This window comes from Meleagris gallopavo, chromosome 3 (assembly GCF_905368555.1).
Source record: "Meleagris gallopavo chromosome 3, MGAL_WU_HG_1.1, whole genome shotgun sequence".
Lineage (NCBI taxonomy): Eukaryota > Metazoa > Chordata > Aves > Galliformes > Phasianidae > Meleagris > Meleagris gallopavo.
The window spans coordinates 74,074,257-74,089,167 of record NC_139406.1 but is presented as its reverse complement, the minus strand read 5'-3'; the positions used below and the strand labels follow the sequence as shown (position 1 = coordinate 74,089,167).

Below are 14,911 nucleotides of genomic sequence, written 5' to 3'. Positions count from 1 at the left end.
CTGTATGCTCTTTCCGGACACTACTGCTTGTGTGACTTGTATACCAATGCTCTTCTGAAAGAACAAGCACAGGAATCCTATTGTATCAGAGTAGATCAGTAACGAGATCGTGGCTGCAAGGTAAGCTCCAGCAGCATTCCCACGTCTCTGCCTGTGGTCACTGTTGAAAACAAACAGATTGTTCACAGGAGTTGCACTGACACAAAATTGTTAACCTATAAACCTTTCAGTAGGTCTAACATTCTGCTTTGAATTCAACCCAGGAAATATGCTCTGACATTAGGGTTCCTCTCTTTTCAAGCTTTTCACTTGAGGCCAGTTTTGACAATCACACTCAACTTTGGAGCTTCTCTGGGATTAGTAGAAGTAAAACTGTTGCTCAAAAAATGTTCATTCTGTTCTGAAACAGTGGATTTATACTACTACCTATTTGCATACTAGTACAGATGCACAGGCTTGTCCAAAATTAGCTACGCTGAGAAATTTTGTATAGCAAAAAATTAGTTATTTCTCCTTAAATATACACTCTCCCTTGTGCACGGGTCTAAATTAAAACAGGAATCAGGCTCCTCTGACTCTACAACTTTTAGCCTGCTGAGGAGGGCTGAAATCTGAGAAGAGTGACAAGAACATCTCAGGAAATGATTTTAATAGTTACTTTATTTGATTATGGGTTAGACAGTTATGACAAATAAAACTATACACATTGGGTTACTGGAACCAAGCTATTCAGTTTCTGCCCTAAGAAAATTGAAGGAAAAGCAGTCAATAGCCAACGGTCAGTGGAACCTGACTTTACTAATCTCAGCAGCAGTGAAAGAACAAAACACAAGTCATGAAAATTGTGCTACTTTGCAAATTGTGTATGTAATAATCCTGCTCTGTTTTTTAATAAATTAAAAGTAATAAGAAGTAAAGTTTGCTTTCCCAGATAGTCTTCATTCTTGCATCTTTTGGAAGAAAACCATAGACCTTCAAGCTATCACTGCTCCTTCAGTTCATAACTGATCAACATTGTTAGTATCTGGGTGTATGATTTTGAATAATACTGTACCTTTTATCTTGGTCTTCTTGATTATCATTCACTTTGTTAACAGACAACAGCCTTTTATCTCTGGGAACCTGAGAACAACATCAGGCATGGGGTCAGGTAAATGCAACTGTCAGGTACTTGTAACTTCAGATAGCTCTACTGTAACAACTAGAAAGACCAAGAGTTGTCTAATACACAGATGCAAGGAGTTGTTTTTCTTTGGGAGACTTACTGTGAACAAGATAATTTCCAAAGAGAAAAAATGTAGAGATTGTGGGGTTTTTTTCTAGTTCTTGGGTAAATAACCTGGAGCAAAGCTCTTTCCTACATGTCTACCTCTGGAATATCAAACTAGGTTAAAGCAAAGTCAAAATCTAAGCTTACATTCCCAAACACACACACTCACAGGCTCCTCACTGCTTAGCAAATGATGAGAATGAAAAGGGGATGCTTTGATGAGCACTGTGCAAAGAACATTTTAGCTCAGAGGAAGTTTTCAATTAAACCACAAGAGCCAGCTGTGAGGTCCTCCTGTTACAGAGCAGTCAAAAGGATGCAGAACTTGTACGAGGGAAAGCGTACAAATCCTTCTCTTCACTAGCATGAGAAGAGGTCAGGGCGTGCTGGCATGTCATCAGAGAGCACTGACTTCTGCTTTGCTGAGTGCAATGGCAGCCATGAGAATTAAGTCAAATCTGGCCCCTAGACAGACTCAAATCGACACCAAATGGCTTACAGTTTCCCACATACTGGTTTTCTGAAGTCAGCATAGAAATGAAATCACCAAGGGCAAAGTTGCTGCCATGGCTGTGTTTTTCTTTGCTGAACCAGCAATTTTGGAACTAACACTTCTCATCTATTTTTTCCAAGGGATGGTACAGCCACGCCATCACAGCAGTCAAGTCATGATTAAAGAACAAGAACAGACCTAAGGATGGGCTAAACTCATGCCTGTTATCTTTAAATACTTTACTGAAAGATCAGGAAAACATTTGTATTTAGAGGGAAAAAAACAATATTACAGTGCACTACAGTACCTATGGTTAACATCAACTGTATCTGCAAGATCACAGTACTGTTAGAAGCGCCAGCCAGAGCCTTTCCTCCTCTTAGGGACATCCTCTCTCCCTATCCAGTGTCCTGGTTAACAAACTGCTTTAATGAATTTTAGAAGTGGGATCCAAGCCACAGCTCACACTTGTTGATTCCTATTCACATATTTATCACATATTTATCCCCAAAGGGGGAGTCAGTGTTTAGACAAATATCAGTAGAAGGAGAAGGTAGGAAAAAAAAAAAGTATATTCTAATAATTCCTATTAGGGACAAGGAAAAGCACTTCAAAAAAACCATTACCAGCACGTCAGAATGAACTAGATGATAAATAAGGACAATTAGAGAGTCTTGTGAATAGGAAATCCTCCTCTACAATTCCACAGTACAGAACAGGGCTTGAAGCTAGGTTTTAACTTCCTATTTGAGAGCATCATCAAGAACAATCCTTTTCTCTCACTTTAAGACAGAAGTGGCAATTACTAAATGCTGGAAATGGCTTTGAGATTAACATAGCTTATTCCATCTGAACCCCCTGGGCCTCTTGCAACTGTCTGGAACCGGGGACAGACATATTTACTGAAATATTGTTTTGGGAAGGGAAAGAGCTGTTCTCTGTTTTTATACAAAAAAATCCAGCAGAGTAATGAACTGCTATATACAAGGGTATAGCTAGGACAGAAGCCAGTACTCCAGATGGTCGTACACATCCTGAATTGTATGAGTCCACATTAACTTCACAGACTCTGGTAATTCTGCCAAGCAGAGAACAGGACTGTTTCTCTTTCTCACTGGGAAAAACCCTTCCCTACTCATTGCAACAGACAAAAGAATGGAACATCTCTCGAAATACAATCAGTAATGAAATAAAACAATGTTTAACACTACTGTTGGCATACGGCATCTTGTCCATAAACTCTCCTGAACAGTCGTCTAACAATCATAGCAGACTGAGAAACCCATTCTCCAAAAGCATTTATGCTAATAAATACTAACAGCAGAGGTTTTTCACTTTCAATTTCCATTTCTGCCACCTCTTCATGAATTAAGAGCCGAGCTGGCATTATTCTGTTGGCTTTCAAAGAAGGTCATCTGTTCATGTCAGACATCAGTGGCTTGAGGAGTACGAAGGCAGTTTAAGTGGAAAACTCAATTCCAGATTTTAGCATTTAGTAGGCTTCACAGATTTTGTTTCCAGAGCACAAAGAGGTCAGCCTGTTTTCAGAGTGACATTTCTGCATTACAGAGAGAAGTACCCTGTAGGGCTCTCCTCCAACTTCAGCAGAATCCTTTGGCATAGCCCTAAATTATGAAATATATGAAAAAGAAAGGCGGTATCAAAGTGGAAGATAAAGCCCTAGCCTTAAAATCAGATAACAGACTGAAATTATACGTAAATGCCTACCCTGTACATTGAGTCAGCTCTGTGTCCAGCTCCATTTCTGTTCTCCACCTTTCTATTTAGACCGCAAACTTCAAGTGCAAGGGCTAGACCTCACTGTATGTTTGTACACAGCCTACTGCAATCATTGTACTAATAAAAATAACATGGGAAACTGTCAGATGAGAGATACTCCAGCCAAAGAACAAATTAAAACATCTGTGGAATGAAGCAAAAAAGCAGACAAACCTACAGATGGACAAGGTCTCCCTTTTCTCCACTTTTAAACTAGTATTGCAAGTATAGGGGCATCAAATAAAGGGGGATTATTCATCCAAGGCTCTTCCAAGGTAAGAGGAAGAATGCAATACTGTAGAAGAAATCATGCCTGCACATTTGATAAGAGAATTCTGATTTTGTTTTTTTTCTCCAGAACTAAATATGCAAAAACAGCCTCAGGGCGACTTCCTAAAGTGGAAAGGACACTTGATGTAGTATCAGAGATAAAACAAGGTGTAGCAAGTTGTGTCTTTGAAAACTGGCTCTTTTGATGCCTCATAAGAGTGGGCCCCTGCCAATGCAGCAGGGAGGAATACCGATGGAGTTACCTACTTTATAATAGTCATATAATAGGCCAAGGGCAGCAGCACTGTCCTCATCACCATTTATGCTCATCATGGCCTTGGTAGCTGCTGTTAGGGGATTCTCCAAATACGACTTCCAGGCTTCATCTTCGCTGGTGTAGGCTCGTCTGGTGTTGAATGAAGTGTCATTTGGCACTAAGGCCACAAGTCGCTTGTTACTGCATAGACAGGAAGAATAAAATGGTGATCCAGGAGGGATTACTTTATTCGTAATTCACAAGGCATGTTAAAGAACATCACATAGCTAAATGAAAGTGATCTGTTACATCAGCAAGTGCCTCTGTAATAAACTCGGTGACATAAATATTTAACAGTATTTGGTATCTTAAGAACTTAACCCCTGATAATAATGCAAATGTATTTTTACAGTTAGAGTTTTGAGATATTTTAAAACTAATCGTAAAAAAAAGGAAGTTACAATACAAGAACAATTTTGCACCAATATTTTTGTTAGCTGTACACTTGATTGGGAAAAATGAAATTAACTAAAATCCATTACAATAAGACACAAATGGAAAAAAAGTAAAATGTATGTAATACTAGTCTGGTGTTCATCTAAACTGAGCCTGGTTCAGTATTTAATAACAGGGTACATCCTATAACTGAGCTATTTTTTGCTTGTGGAATGCAACTCGTCAATAATTTCAGACAGGTTTTCAATAACAAAGGTATGAGCAAAGGGTCTATGGATGGAACATAATGAGTCAACATATTTGAGCTCAGTTCCCACCTTATCACTCATCAGATGCAGTTACAGATCCATTGTAAATATACAGAAGACCATTAGTAAGTGGGATTAGCAGTAGAGCAGTTTCCTCCATCCGGAAAGTAGTACAAACTGACCAGTGCCAGCAAGTCTAATGGGAGAGGTTATTCTGTTGCAGATGGAGCTGGAATTTCCAGTGTAATGGAAACATAAATGAAGATAATTGTATCTGCTTTTGTAAAAATGTTCAATAATCTCATGGATTAAAAAAAAAAAAAAGCAGCATTCCTATTACACAAGATAGCAGAGCAAAAACAGGCGGAGCAATAGCTGAAAGAAGAGGGTGATTGCTGCACATATAAGAGCATTGCCCAGATGTACGGCTCAAGTTACACAGATCCCAATGAATGAAACTTTGAACACATTATCCGATACAAATCCAAAAATGGCAAATAAATAATTGAATACACTGTAGCTTTTTACAAGCCATTTCTTGCTATCTTCTACATAGGAACCATTTGGTATCCAGCTTTCCCTTTTTGCTCTCCTGTAGCTATCACAGTGCCAGCTCTGCAGGCCGCACCATGGTGGCTGCACAGTGCCACAGGAGGGCCACGCAGAGGCTCCTGTTTGCAGGGAGCCCCAGGACTAACAGCCCACTGTCTGACGTCAGCCATGGAACAGTTGTGGGCTCCACGTGAAGCAGAGCGTGACCCCTGGCCTGTGGGGAAGAGGAGGGGGTGGGTGAGATCACTATCTCCATGGTGCAGGAGCACTGGCTACAGGCTTCTTTATTCAGTAAAAAACAAAATAATCTACGTGATACGTGGAGCAGTTTTGTGAATTCTGGGGGAAGAGAGTACGTCACAGCTGCACAAAATACATGCAGTGATTACAGTTCAGATTATATTCTCCTTTCATCTGAAATACCTGGAGTTTTGGAAGCTCCCCTTCTTTCCCGAGGGCCTTTCTTTCTGCCTGACCTTTTGCTGTCTGTTCTAAGGATTTTCACCCTCCCTCTACTTACACACAGATATATGTTGCCGTGGGTTTGCTAGAGCAAACAAAAGCTTAAGTACAAAGTAGGGACCCAGGGAAAGACAGAGAGACCTGCAAGGTCTGCTTTCCTTTTCAATGCGTTATTGTTAGCGGCTCAAATCAGATTTGCAGCAGCCCCATTGTTCGTGCCAGGGGTGGCTGAAGGCCCGTCCCCACTCTGGAATAGCCAATTCTCTCTGGCTCGCTGCTCATTTTCCATGCAAAGATTCTCCTTTCCTCAACAAAGCTCCCGTTCAGTTGCAGCACTGGCACTGCCCGGCACACAGCGTCCAGCTCACACGGAGTGCCTGCAGCTCACCGTCAGCACTGCCTTTGGTTGCACCGAGCTCTATTACCCACACAGCAGTCATAACTGCTTTACGAGCGCTGCAGGCAGGCAGACAGCAGATACCCTTTGGAAGCACCTTCTAACAGCCACACAGCACTCAGACGCAGAAATGCTGGAGGGGAGGAGCTGCTCCGCACTGCCCCAGCTCAGCAAAGCCAATCCCACAGCAATCAGAATGTAGTGCTGTCCCGCACAGGTGTCATGGGTGACTGAGTTGGGAAGTGAAGGTACAGGAGCTCCAGAGCGAGCAGTCTGCACGTCAGCAGGCGGGCACCACAAAGCCACGCGTGCAGAGGCCCAAGGCCTCCCAGAGCACATTTCCCCTAAACCCCAGGTTTTCATATTTAAAAACTCAGTAACCTCCTCCTCTGATTAGAGAGATGGTCTGCAGCTAATCAACCCACACACCCGTTGTGTTTACTCTGCAAACAGACTGAAACAAAAGCACTAAGAAAAATAGAAAACTTCCTCTTCTCTTCCCCCTCTACCCCTTCCCCCCCCACCTCCAGCTGTAATCAGCTTTGTGGGAGGTTAATGGTCAGACCTAATTATCATGATTTAACATAGTCAATCATTTCGAAGATTGTACGCAAAGCACTCAGCCAAAACAACCGAGCTCGCTCTAAGAAAACTTCTTTATTAATTAAGGTCGTTTGTATGGAGGGAATGTTTGTCCGGAGAACCAAGGCTGCAGCAGGTGCACGTGTCCCTTCTGCTGTTCCACAGCTCCCAAACCTCCAGGGTCAGCCACATGTGACAGAGGCACAGCTCTAAGAAGACCAGCCTCCCCCTAACCAAAAGAGCCATACTTTACAACATCCCCTTCAATTGGCTAGAAAGGACAGCAAGAGCAGCAGATACCAGGCACATCAAAGCCTCCCAAAGCCTACCAGTGCAAGCCAGGAACCCAGCCCCAGCCATGCCCCCCCACATCCAGGCCTGCCCACTGCCAGGACACACGGTCACCAGCCAGAGCCAGTGGCGCACTTGTGCACTCTGACATCACATCACATGTACTGTGGAGATGAAACTAAGGGAGGGAGGAGACCCGGTAGGTGAAAGCCACAAGCTTCCTTTCCAGCTGTCCCATGAGCTCCTAGTGAATGCCAAGTGCTTTTCTTGTCTTTTGCTAAACAGCAGTAGGCGATTTGTAACTAAATGTACAGATGCGTAAGGATGGAGCCATTTCCCAAGGCATGGGCTAGCTGAGGGGCCAGACTGTCCTGACACTTCAGTGTTTATGACTAAGTTTCACACAACCTTTAATTTGCAAAATCCTTTTCTCCAAACTGTTCAGTAGCAATGTTCTAGTTTGTATCAGGCTCATAAAACTGAATTCTGCGAGCGTTGCATATAAATAGAGGCACCCAAACTTGGGCTCACTTTGTCTCGTTGCAGTATCTCGAATCCCACAGCACGAGTTGGAGAGGAACACTGGCACATGACCCAACCATCCTGATGGCAACACATTAAGGGCTTGGCCTTTCAAGTCCTCCTTCTGATTGGAGATGAGCAACTTTCAACAGCCAGCACTTGGCGCTACAGAATCCTATTACAGACGAAATCTCACACAACTCGATGCAATTTGTAAATTAACTTAAGATGGAACCATAAACGTTCATTAATACACTCAGGAAAAGTGGTAAAAAAAAAAAAAGGCAGCTTGGTGAGCAGCTTGCTTTTTATTGAAAAACAAGATTTCCTGCCTCCCAGTCTCCTTTCCCTTTTTCATGAACACAAGCTTCCTACTGGATTTGCAAAGTTCATACAAACTCAGTCTCCTTTTTCTTAAATTCAGTGTACACAGATGCCAGGGGTTTCTGAGAGCAACTCTGAACCCAAGTGCATGGATGGATGCAGATGCAATGTGCCTGTAGGAACTGTACAACCATCCCACTCTCCCCTACTATATGCTCAGCATTACACATTGTTCCAGACAGCGTTTGGGGGAACAAAGTCTCCTGTAGATGCCCCCAACTTTTGTCTTATCCAGGAAATTCACCCTTGAAACAGAAAAGACACATCTTGGGCATTCCTTTGGATTCGATTGCTTGTTTGGACACTGCGTTTGTTCCAAGAGCAAACTAAAGAAAAGAAAAAAAGAATCAAAGTGCTCTATTGCATATTCCTACAGACTAGTTTATTACCCCACTTAAGATATGAGGGCTTCCCCCACCTGTGCTTGCAAGATACTGGATGGGAGCACACCAAGTAACATATGCATGGCAGTAGAAGACTGGGAGGAATCCTGTCTCAGAGGTCTGCCTGTTCTGACACCTGTGAGATAAGAGCACCAGGTACATGTATGCAGCACCTTCTTCCAACTGTTGCTTCAGGAGCTCACATATGAGCTTTGGTCCACACAGCTGTTATATGAAGTACACAAATTGTAATGCCAGTCAAATAACTGGAAAAGGTAAGACAGAGTGTTGTGTCCTGGCTCCCAGCCCAGCACATCAAGGCCACAGAACACTTATCATAAATTCATTTTTTTGTTGGACGATAAGAAAGTGCACAGGGCAACTGTCTACAACATGGAAACCTGGAGGAAATGCAAATTGTACGAGACACAAGCCAGAGAGACTGCTTCTGCACAGCGGGCAGACACGTACCACACTGCATCCTGGGTTCCTGATCCCTTAACTGACTAGACCACAGACCAGGCTGAAGAATGCTGTGACTGGGGGTTTTACGGGAGGAAAACCTACCTGCTTCAGCTTTCCTCCTGTGCAAAGAGGCAGAGATCTCCAGCAGCACCCACGTATTGCTGGCTATGACAAAATATGTGGGAATCCACTCCAGCCATGTCCAGCTGGAACATGCTCCTCCTTCAGTTTTTACATAATGAAGGAAGGCAGAGCATGATCATTTAGTAGTGTTTCAATAGGCCTGAAGCCCTCTGTAAGATTAGCTTACTCTTGCACAACTCTCCAGACAGCTATGAGGCCACTGCTATAAGGCAGATTCAGAGCAGCTGTTCATATCATGTCTTACAAAGTGTACTTATAAATCCACAGGCACAAATTTGACTATGGTGACCACATTAAAAAAAAAAAAATCTAAAAGACAGATATCCAAGCTGGGTAAGTTAACAAACTTTACATCACTGATCATACACTCCTGCCTGTGCTCATTATAGAAAGATGTGTAAATGAAATGTAGCCCTAGTCCTCCTAGTGCTTGAAAGCATTTGTTTTGAAGAGGTGAGTCCAAATTCACTAACATCTGCATGCTGCTCTGCCTACACATAGAGTTAAAAAGAAAACTACACATACACATTTGTCTCACTGCAAGTTTTATTTTAAAAAAGTGTTGACTCCTCAGGATTTATTGCCAAAGTCATAATTAAAACATCAGCAACATCTTCACTTCAATTAGACAGTTGTTTAAGCTACAAAGGAAGGTAAGTGTTTAACGAACAGGAAAATCCCAGCCCATGTCTCTTGGTATTTCATCTTCCACAGCCAGCAATCACATCCTCCCCAGGAGCATGGACAGGTCTCCAAAATGCACTGTGCCCAATCCAGGGAGGTTGTTATCAATACACAGATGACTGGGAGTGAAGGAGAACCAAACCAAGGAGACCATCTGCAGCCCAGAAGACACAACATCTGGCCCAAGCAGCCGCCCGTACCAATGAGCTTCAATTAATGAGGCAGAGTAATTTTGCCTACTAATGACTGCAGGTTTGGGACACTCGCAATTTCTGGGCAATCATTCTTTTTGAGTGCAGGACCAACCTGAGCAAGACCAAGCACGTTAAATGACTTAAATGGATTATTCCTCCTTTAAAAAAAACACTCAGAGAGGAAGTGAAATTAATTGTAAGCATAAATCAATGGGAAAAAAAAAAAAAAAAAAGACTAGTTCATGCTTTCTAGAAGTTTTGTTTTTAACTCAGAACCAAAATAACTTAAGCATGTAGAAGTGATTAAAAAGATTAAAATAAATTGGTGAATCATTAACATTGAAAGAAATACTAAGCATGCCAAAGCAGAGGTAAAAAAAAAAAAAAAAAAAAAGAAAAAACACTGTGACATCTCCTCAAAAAATGAAGCTTAAAAAAAAAAAAGTGGAGCTCACAACACAGAGTTGAGCAGAAGTAGCAGTTACTTGGCAGCTTCAGATCGGGCCACACTGGTTTTACTTAGAAGCATACTTCAGGCATGCACAGTACACAGGCTGTTCTGTCTGCCTACAAAAACAGCAGCAGACTTTAAAATTAAGAACAGGTCATGGCAAAGCTTCCCTGACCTGCCGCAGTTTAACCTGCCCACTGACCCCACAGCCCTGACTCATTCATTACCCCCATGAGAGTTAATGGAAATGGAATCGCTGCATTGACAGCACAGATCGCTAGATTTTCAAAATACAAAATCTTTTACATGGCCAGGAGGAAAACAAATTAAACAGCTGAACAATTCTGGGAGGCAAGATTACCCAAAATACCAAAAAAAAAAGTAAACTCAGAAATATACTTTACAGAGCAAATAAAATACAGAAATATGAAATACACCATTGTCTCAAACTACTAGAAAATGAACAGAACTATGCAGATGCGTAATCTTCAGGTTGGAGACATTCTCAGCTTACCTGTACGTTGCAATGTTTGACTTCTCCTCAGTTCATATGCACTTAGTAGGGTTTCATTTGTTAAATACTTCATAAGCAACAGTTCTCTTCTTTATGAAGCTGGTGCTATTAAGGAATAGGACAGCGTCTCTGTACACGGGGCCATCCGAGCCAATTAGTCCTTTCCTTTCAATTAGCTATTACTGTCCCAATCACTGATTAGAAAGCTAGTGAAAATTCATCCTGTGATTAATCCCTAATCAGCATTTCAAAACATTTTTTTGTGCATGTGCAAGAAAGGTAAGTTAACTGGTTGATCTGTAATCACAGAAAAAAAAATACTTCTGGGAACCATCACGGTCTGCACGGGATTAATATTTGTGAAAAATTCTGACAACAAATGTCAGCTGGGTCAATATTATTTCCCCTTCACATGTCCCCACAAACCAAGAATGATGTCCCCGCGGATTCCAGCCCAAGGAGGAGGTTATGTGACCACTGCAGCCAGGGAAGTGACCTGGGAACACCCCCTCCTCCCTCCTGTTCTGACCCCCAGCCGGTCTCACCACTGAGGGACATCTGTGTTACAGGACTGAGTAACCATTTCGTACCCCTACTCCGCTCAGCTAAGCTGTGGTCGCAAGTTCTGCAATGTTCTGCATGCTGACTTTCCACCTTCCCTGCAAAGAGGATATTTCCTGGGGAATATCCATGAGAACAAGCCTGATATCTGAAAAGTACAAGCTTTTAACACCTCTAAATTCTCATTTCTCCATTCATTCCTTGATGATTAACACTGGAAAACTCATCTCAATAGATTCTCTATCCAGTCTCTCAGCAGTAGGAAAAAAAAAAAAAAACAAAAACTAGCAGTCTGCAACCTAATTACCATTCCTCATGAGCTGATGGGGAATAGGTTTGGCCCTCAAAGAAAGAATTAAGTATAATTCCCAGAATCACACAGAAAACCATAAATGCCCTTTGCTGTTACAGCACTGGATGCTTAAGCTAAATAGTATGAAGACAGCAACTACATCCAGGAAGAAACACAAAACCAGAACAAAATTACTCTGTTAAGAGCCCAAGACGGACTTCAGTTACGCTGCCAAGTAGCAGGCAGGATGGGAACAAGTTTCCAATGACACATGGGAGCAGGTCTGAACCTATTTCCACATTCAACGTCACCTCACCCTCCCCCCCCCCCCAAGTAATTTGCCCACATGGACACGCTCAGTGCAGACCTGGGCTGCCCCCAGCCCTCACAGGATTGGTCTGAGCACACCCCAACCCCATCTGCCCCTTGTCCTCAGTCGCTCCTCTGCGTCCTAGAAGTGTTGCAGCCTGATCAGCTGGGGCTGAAGCCATAGGGTCAGCACGCACAGGCTTACTTCCAACCCCACTCATCATGCAGCATCAGTGCCAGCCGCTGAGGGACTTGCCACTCACCCAAAACTGGGAACAGATAGGACAGCACTGTGGTGGGACTACTGTTGCTCCTCATTCACAATGCTAGTGGCAATCCAGCACCCTGTTAAGTCTCACAAGTACCAAGGCCACCAAATTAGCTCTAGCTGTATTCTGGAAGATTAATGGTTTCAGCACACTACAGCAAGCGCAACTTTCAGCTTGCAAATGCAGTCATGAACCCAGGAATGCAGACACCTTGCCAAGAGGATGCTCTCTGTCCCTGCCAACTCAAAGCCCCCTTGCAATAGCTCTGAAAAATGGTTGACAACAGGCAGCCACATGGGTCTCCAGAACACTCAAGAAAGGCAGAAGCACATTTCCTTCCGCAGAGGATCTAGCTTAAGCAGCTCTGTCTTCAGCTCATCATTTGCCTGCCCTCCCTCTGTTGGCCTAGAACATCACTGGATGGCATGATGTAGCTAGACCGACAAGAAGCTGGTCAGAAAGAAGTCAAAAGAAGTCAAAAATATCTGCCAACGGCAGGCCAGGCTATGCTGGCCCAGCATTCCCTTAGCCAGCTCTGCTGGTGCACAAACATCTCTACTGACACCGCTGGGGGGGAGGCAAAGGGAGGCAGCAGCAAGTGGTCACAGCCTGCTTAAGTCAGTACTACCTCTGAGAAATGCACGTGAAACCATGTCTTATCTCCTCTGACTGATAGGAGTTTAGGGAAGAAAGCAGGCCAGACCCAGCTTAAGCAGCACAGCTAAGGGGAAAGATGGGAGATATGCACAGTATCTTAGGGATAATCTCCCTTTCCAAGCCCCCTCAGTTAGCATTAGAATCCAGTGACCTGCTCTTTATCATTCTCACCCCACCACCACCTCCCTCACTTAAAGAGAATGATGCAGGCAGCACTGTCAATGGCCCTTCCTGCCTTCTATGTCCCTCACCGACCACTTGCCTGCAGCAGTGCTTTACAAGCACAAAACGCACAAAAACATGCCCACCAACACTGACAAATCAACTGACCTTTAAGTAATTGACTTCCCTGTCCATCCTTGTCTGTAGGGAAGGTTTGTTTTTACATAAAGAATGGGCCACATGAAGGAGCACCATGTCATACTGCCTGGATTAGGTTTTCATAGGATATAAGAGCCTTAAAAAAAAAAAAACAAAAAACCTACCCATGCACCATCTCAGTTTAATCTAATTCCTCATTCCACTTGGTCATCTTTCTGAAAATTAATCTATTTGTCTTCTCACATTACACTTGTTCACAAAGAGCTCGGGGGATTTCTTTACTTTCGATTTCCTTCCCAAACCCTCACCTCTAAGTTTTCTCAAGCTCTCCCACGAACTAGAGGCAGAGCGTGGGCCCACCTGCACAGAGGCAGTGCTGCTGTCTGGGGGTCGCTTCGGTGGTGACACCATCGGCGGAGTGAGAACAGAGGGCCCGGTGCTACCATGCGCAGCTTATATCCACGCCATGCTGCGCAATGAACGGCGGTCCTGGGACTGGTTGCGTTTGAGACCCAGAGGAAAAGCACTTTCGCCCTCATTCCTGTAGTCTCACGCGTGAGTTAGGCCTCGCTGCAGCTTCTCACAGCTCCTGGCTGCGCCCATAGGGATGCGTGTCCGTGCCCCACAGCTCTCGGCGAACCCGGATCCTCCCCGCCCCGCAGCAGCCCTCGGAGCACCGTCCTCGTTCCCCTCCTCGCACTTCAATCACTGCGGCCCTCACAGGGGCCTCCGCAGGCGTTCGTTCCCGCTGCCACTCACAGAGCTTCAACCTCCTTTCCCAGCTCCTGCTGCCATCGGCCTCACTTCACGCCAGCAGCCGCCGTTCGAGGAGGCCGCGGCCGAGCTCACCTCGCCGCCGCGGTACGGCAGCCGGCCCCGCTGCTGCCCTCTACCAGTAACCTCTCCGTCCCCATAGGCGGCCCCGCGCCCTTCCCGGGTCACACCGCCGCAGGCCCCTCCTCTCCGCCTCCTGTGCCACAAAGGCCCTTCGGGCAGGCGGCGGGAGAGCCTCGCACCTTCCGCGTCCGGACCGGCGGCACCGAGCGGCCGTCCCGCCGTGCCCGGCCTCCATCTTCCCTCCCGTTACCTCCCGCCTCCATCTTCTGCCCGTTACCCGCCCGACGCCCGCACCCAACCAAGATGGCCCGCGCCGCATTCCTGCGCCTGGGCCTCGGGGCGTCCCCTGGCAGCGGCCTTACGGGAAAGAACAAAGCGCGGGGCCGCCGGGCACGAGGCCGGGCCGGCAGCTCTCGTGAGCGCCGAGGGGCGCGGGCACGGCACGGCAGGGCGCAAGGCAGGGCGCGGGGCCGGCGGCGCCTCGTGCTCCGTGCGGGGCGGCAGCGCACGGCCGTGCCTTCGGCGCCCGCAGCCTTGCGTGGGGATCCTCGAGGTGGGGGGGGAGGAGGGAGCGGGTAGAAGATCATCCCCCAAAAAAGACCAAAGTCGGGCAGAAACGAAACAAACCAAACCGGATCCGCACGCAGCGGAGCGGCGGGCGCCGCGCGTCGCTCGGCCCGGCGGAACACATCCAACCGGTCGGGCCGCGCCGGGCGCACTTACTTGTCCGTCTCTTGTGACATGTTTGCTCCAATGAACTCGCTCCCCTTTCCCGGCGCTCGGTCTCCCCGGTGGAACTGGACTTTCAGGTCTGTGCAGGTGAAGGTGTGCGCGAACGCCCGGCGCGGCAGAACCAGAGCTACAGGTA

At 45.4% G+C, this 14,911-nt stretch overlaps 1 protein-coding gene across 9 annotated transcripts in view; it reads right to left on the bottom strand.

Annotated features, from left to right (window-relative positions):
* The window catches only part of GRHL2 (grainyhead like transcription factor 2), a 63,517-nt gene extending 48,608 nt beyond the window's left edge, over positions 1-14,909 (bottom strand). Inside the window, exons 1-3 of one of the 9 annotated variants that reach the window (XM_085221497.1) lie at positions 14,767-14,909; positions 4,080-4,269; positions 1,055-1,122 (exon numbers count right to left, since the gene is read on the bottom strand). In XM_085221497.1, the coding sequence (XP_085077623.1) occupies positions 1,055-1,122; positions 4,080-4,269; positions 14,767-14,786 (278 nt within the window). In that variant the 5' untranslated portion in view covers positions 14,787-14,909. Of the gene's footprint in view, positions 1-1,054; positions 1,123-4,079; positions 4,270-4,841; positions 5,640-13,215; positions 13,502-13,566; positions 14,353-14,766 lie in introns of those variants that run through there. The other 8 variants (XM_085221496.1, XM_085221495.1, XM_085221498.1 and 5 more) reach the window with 8 other exon arrangements.
* Positions 14,910-14,911: the final 2 nt, after the last annotated feature.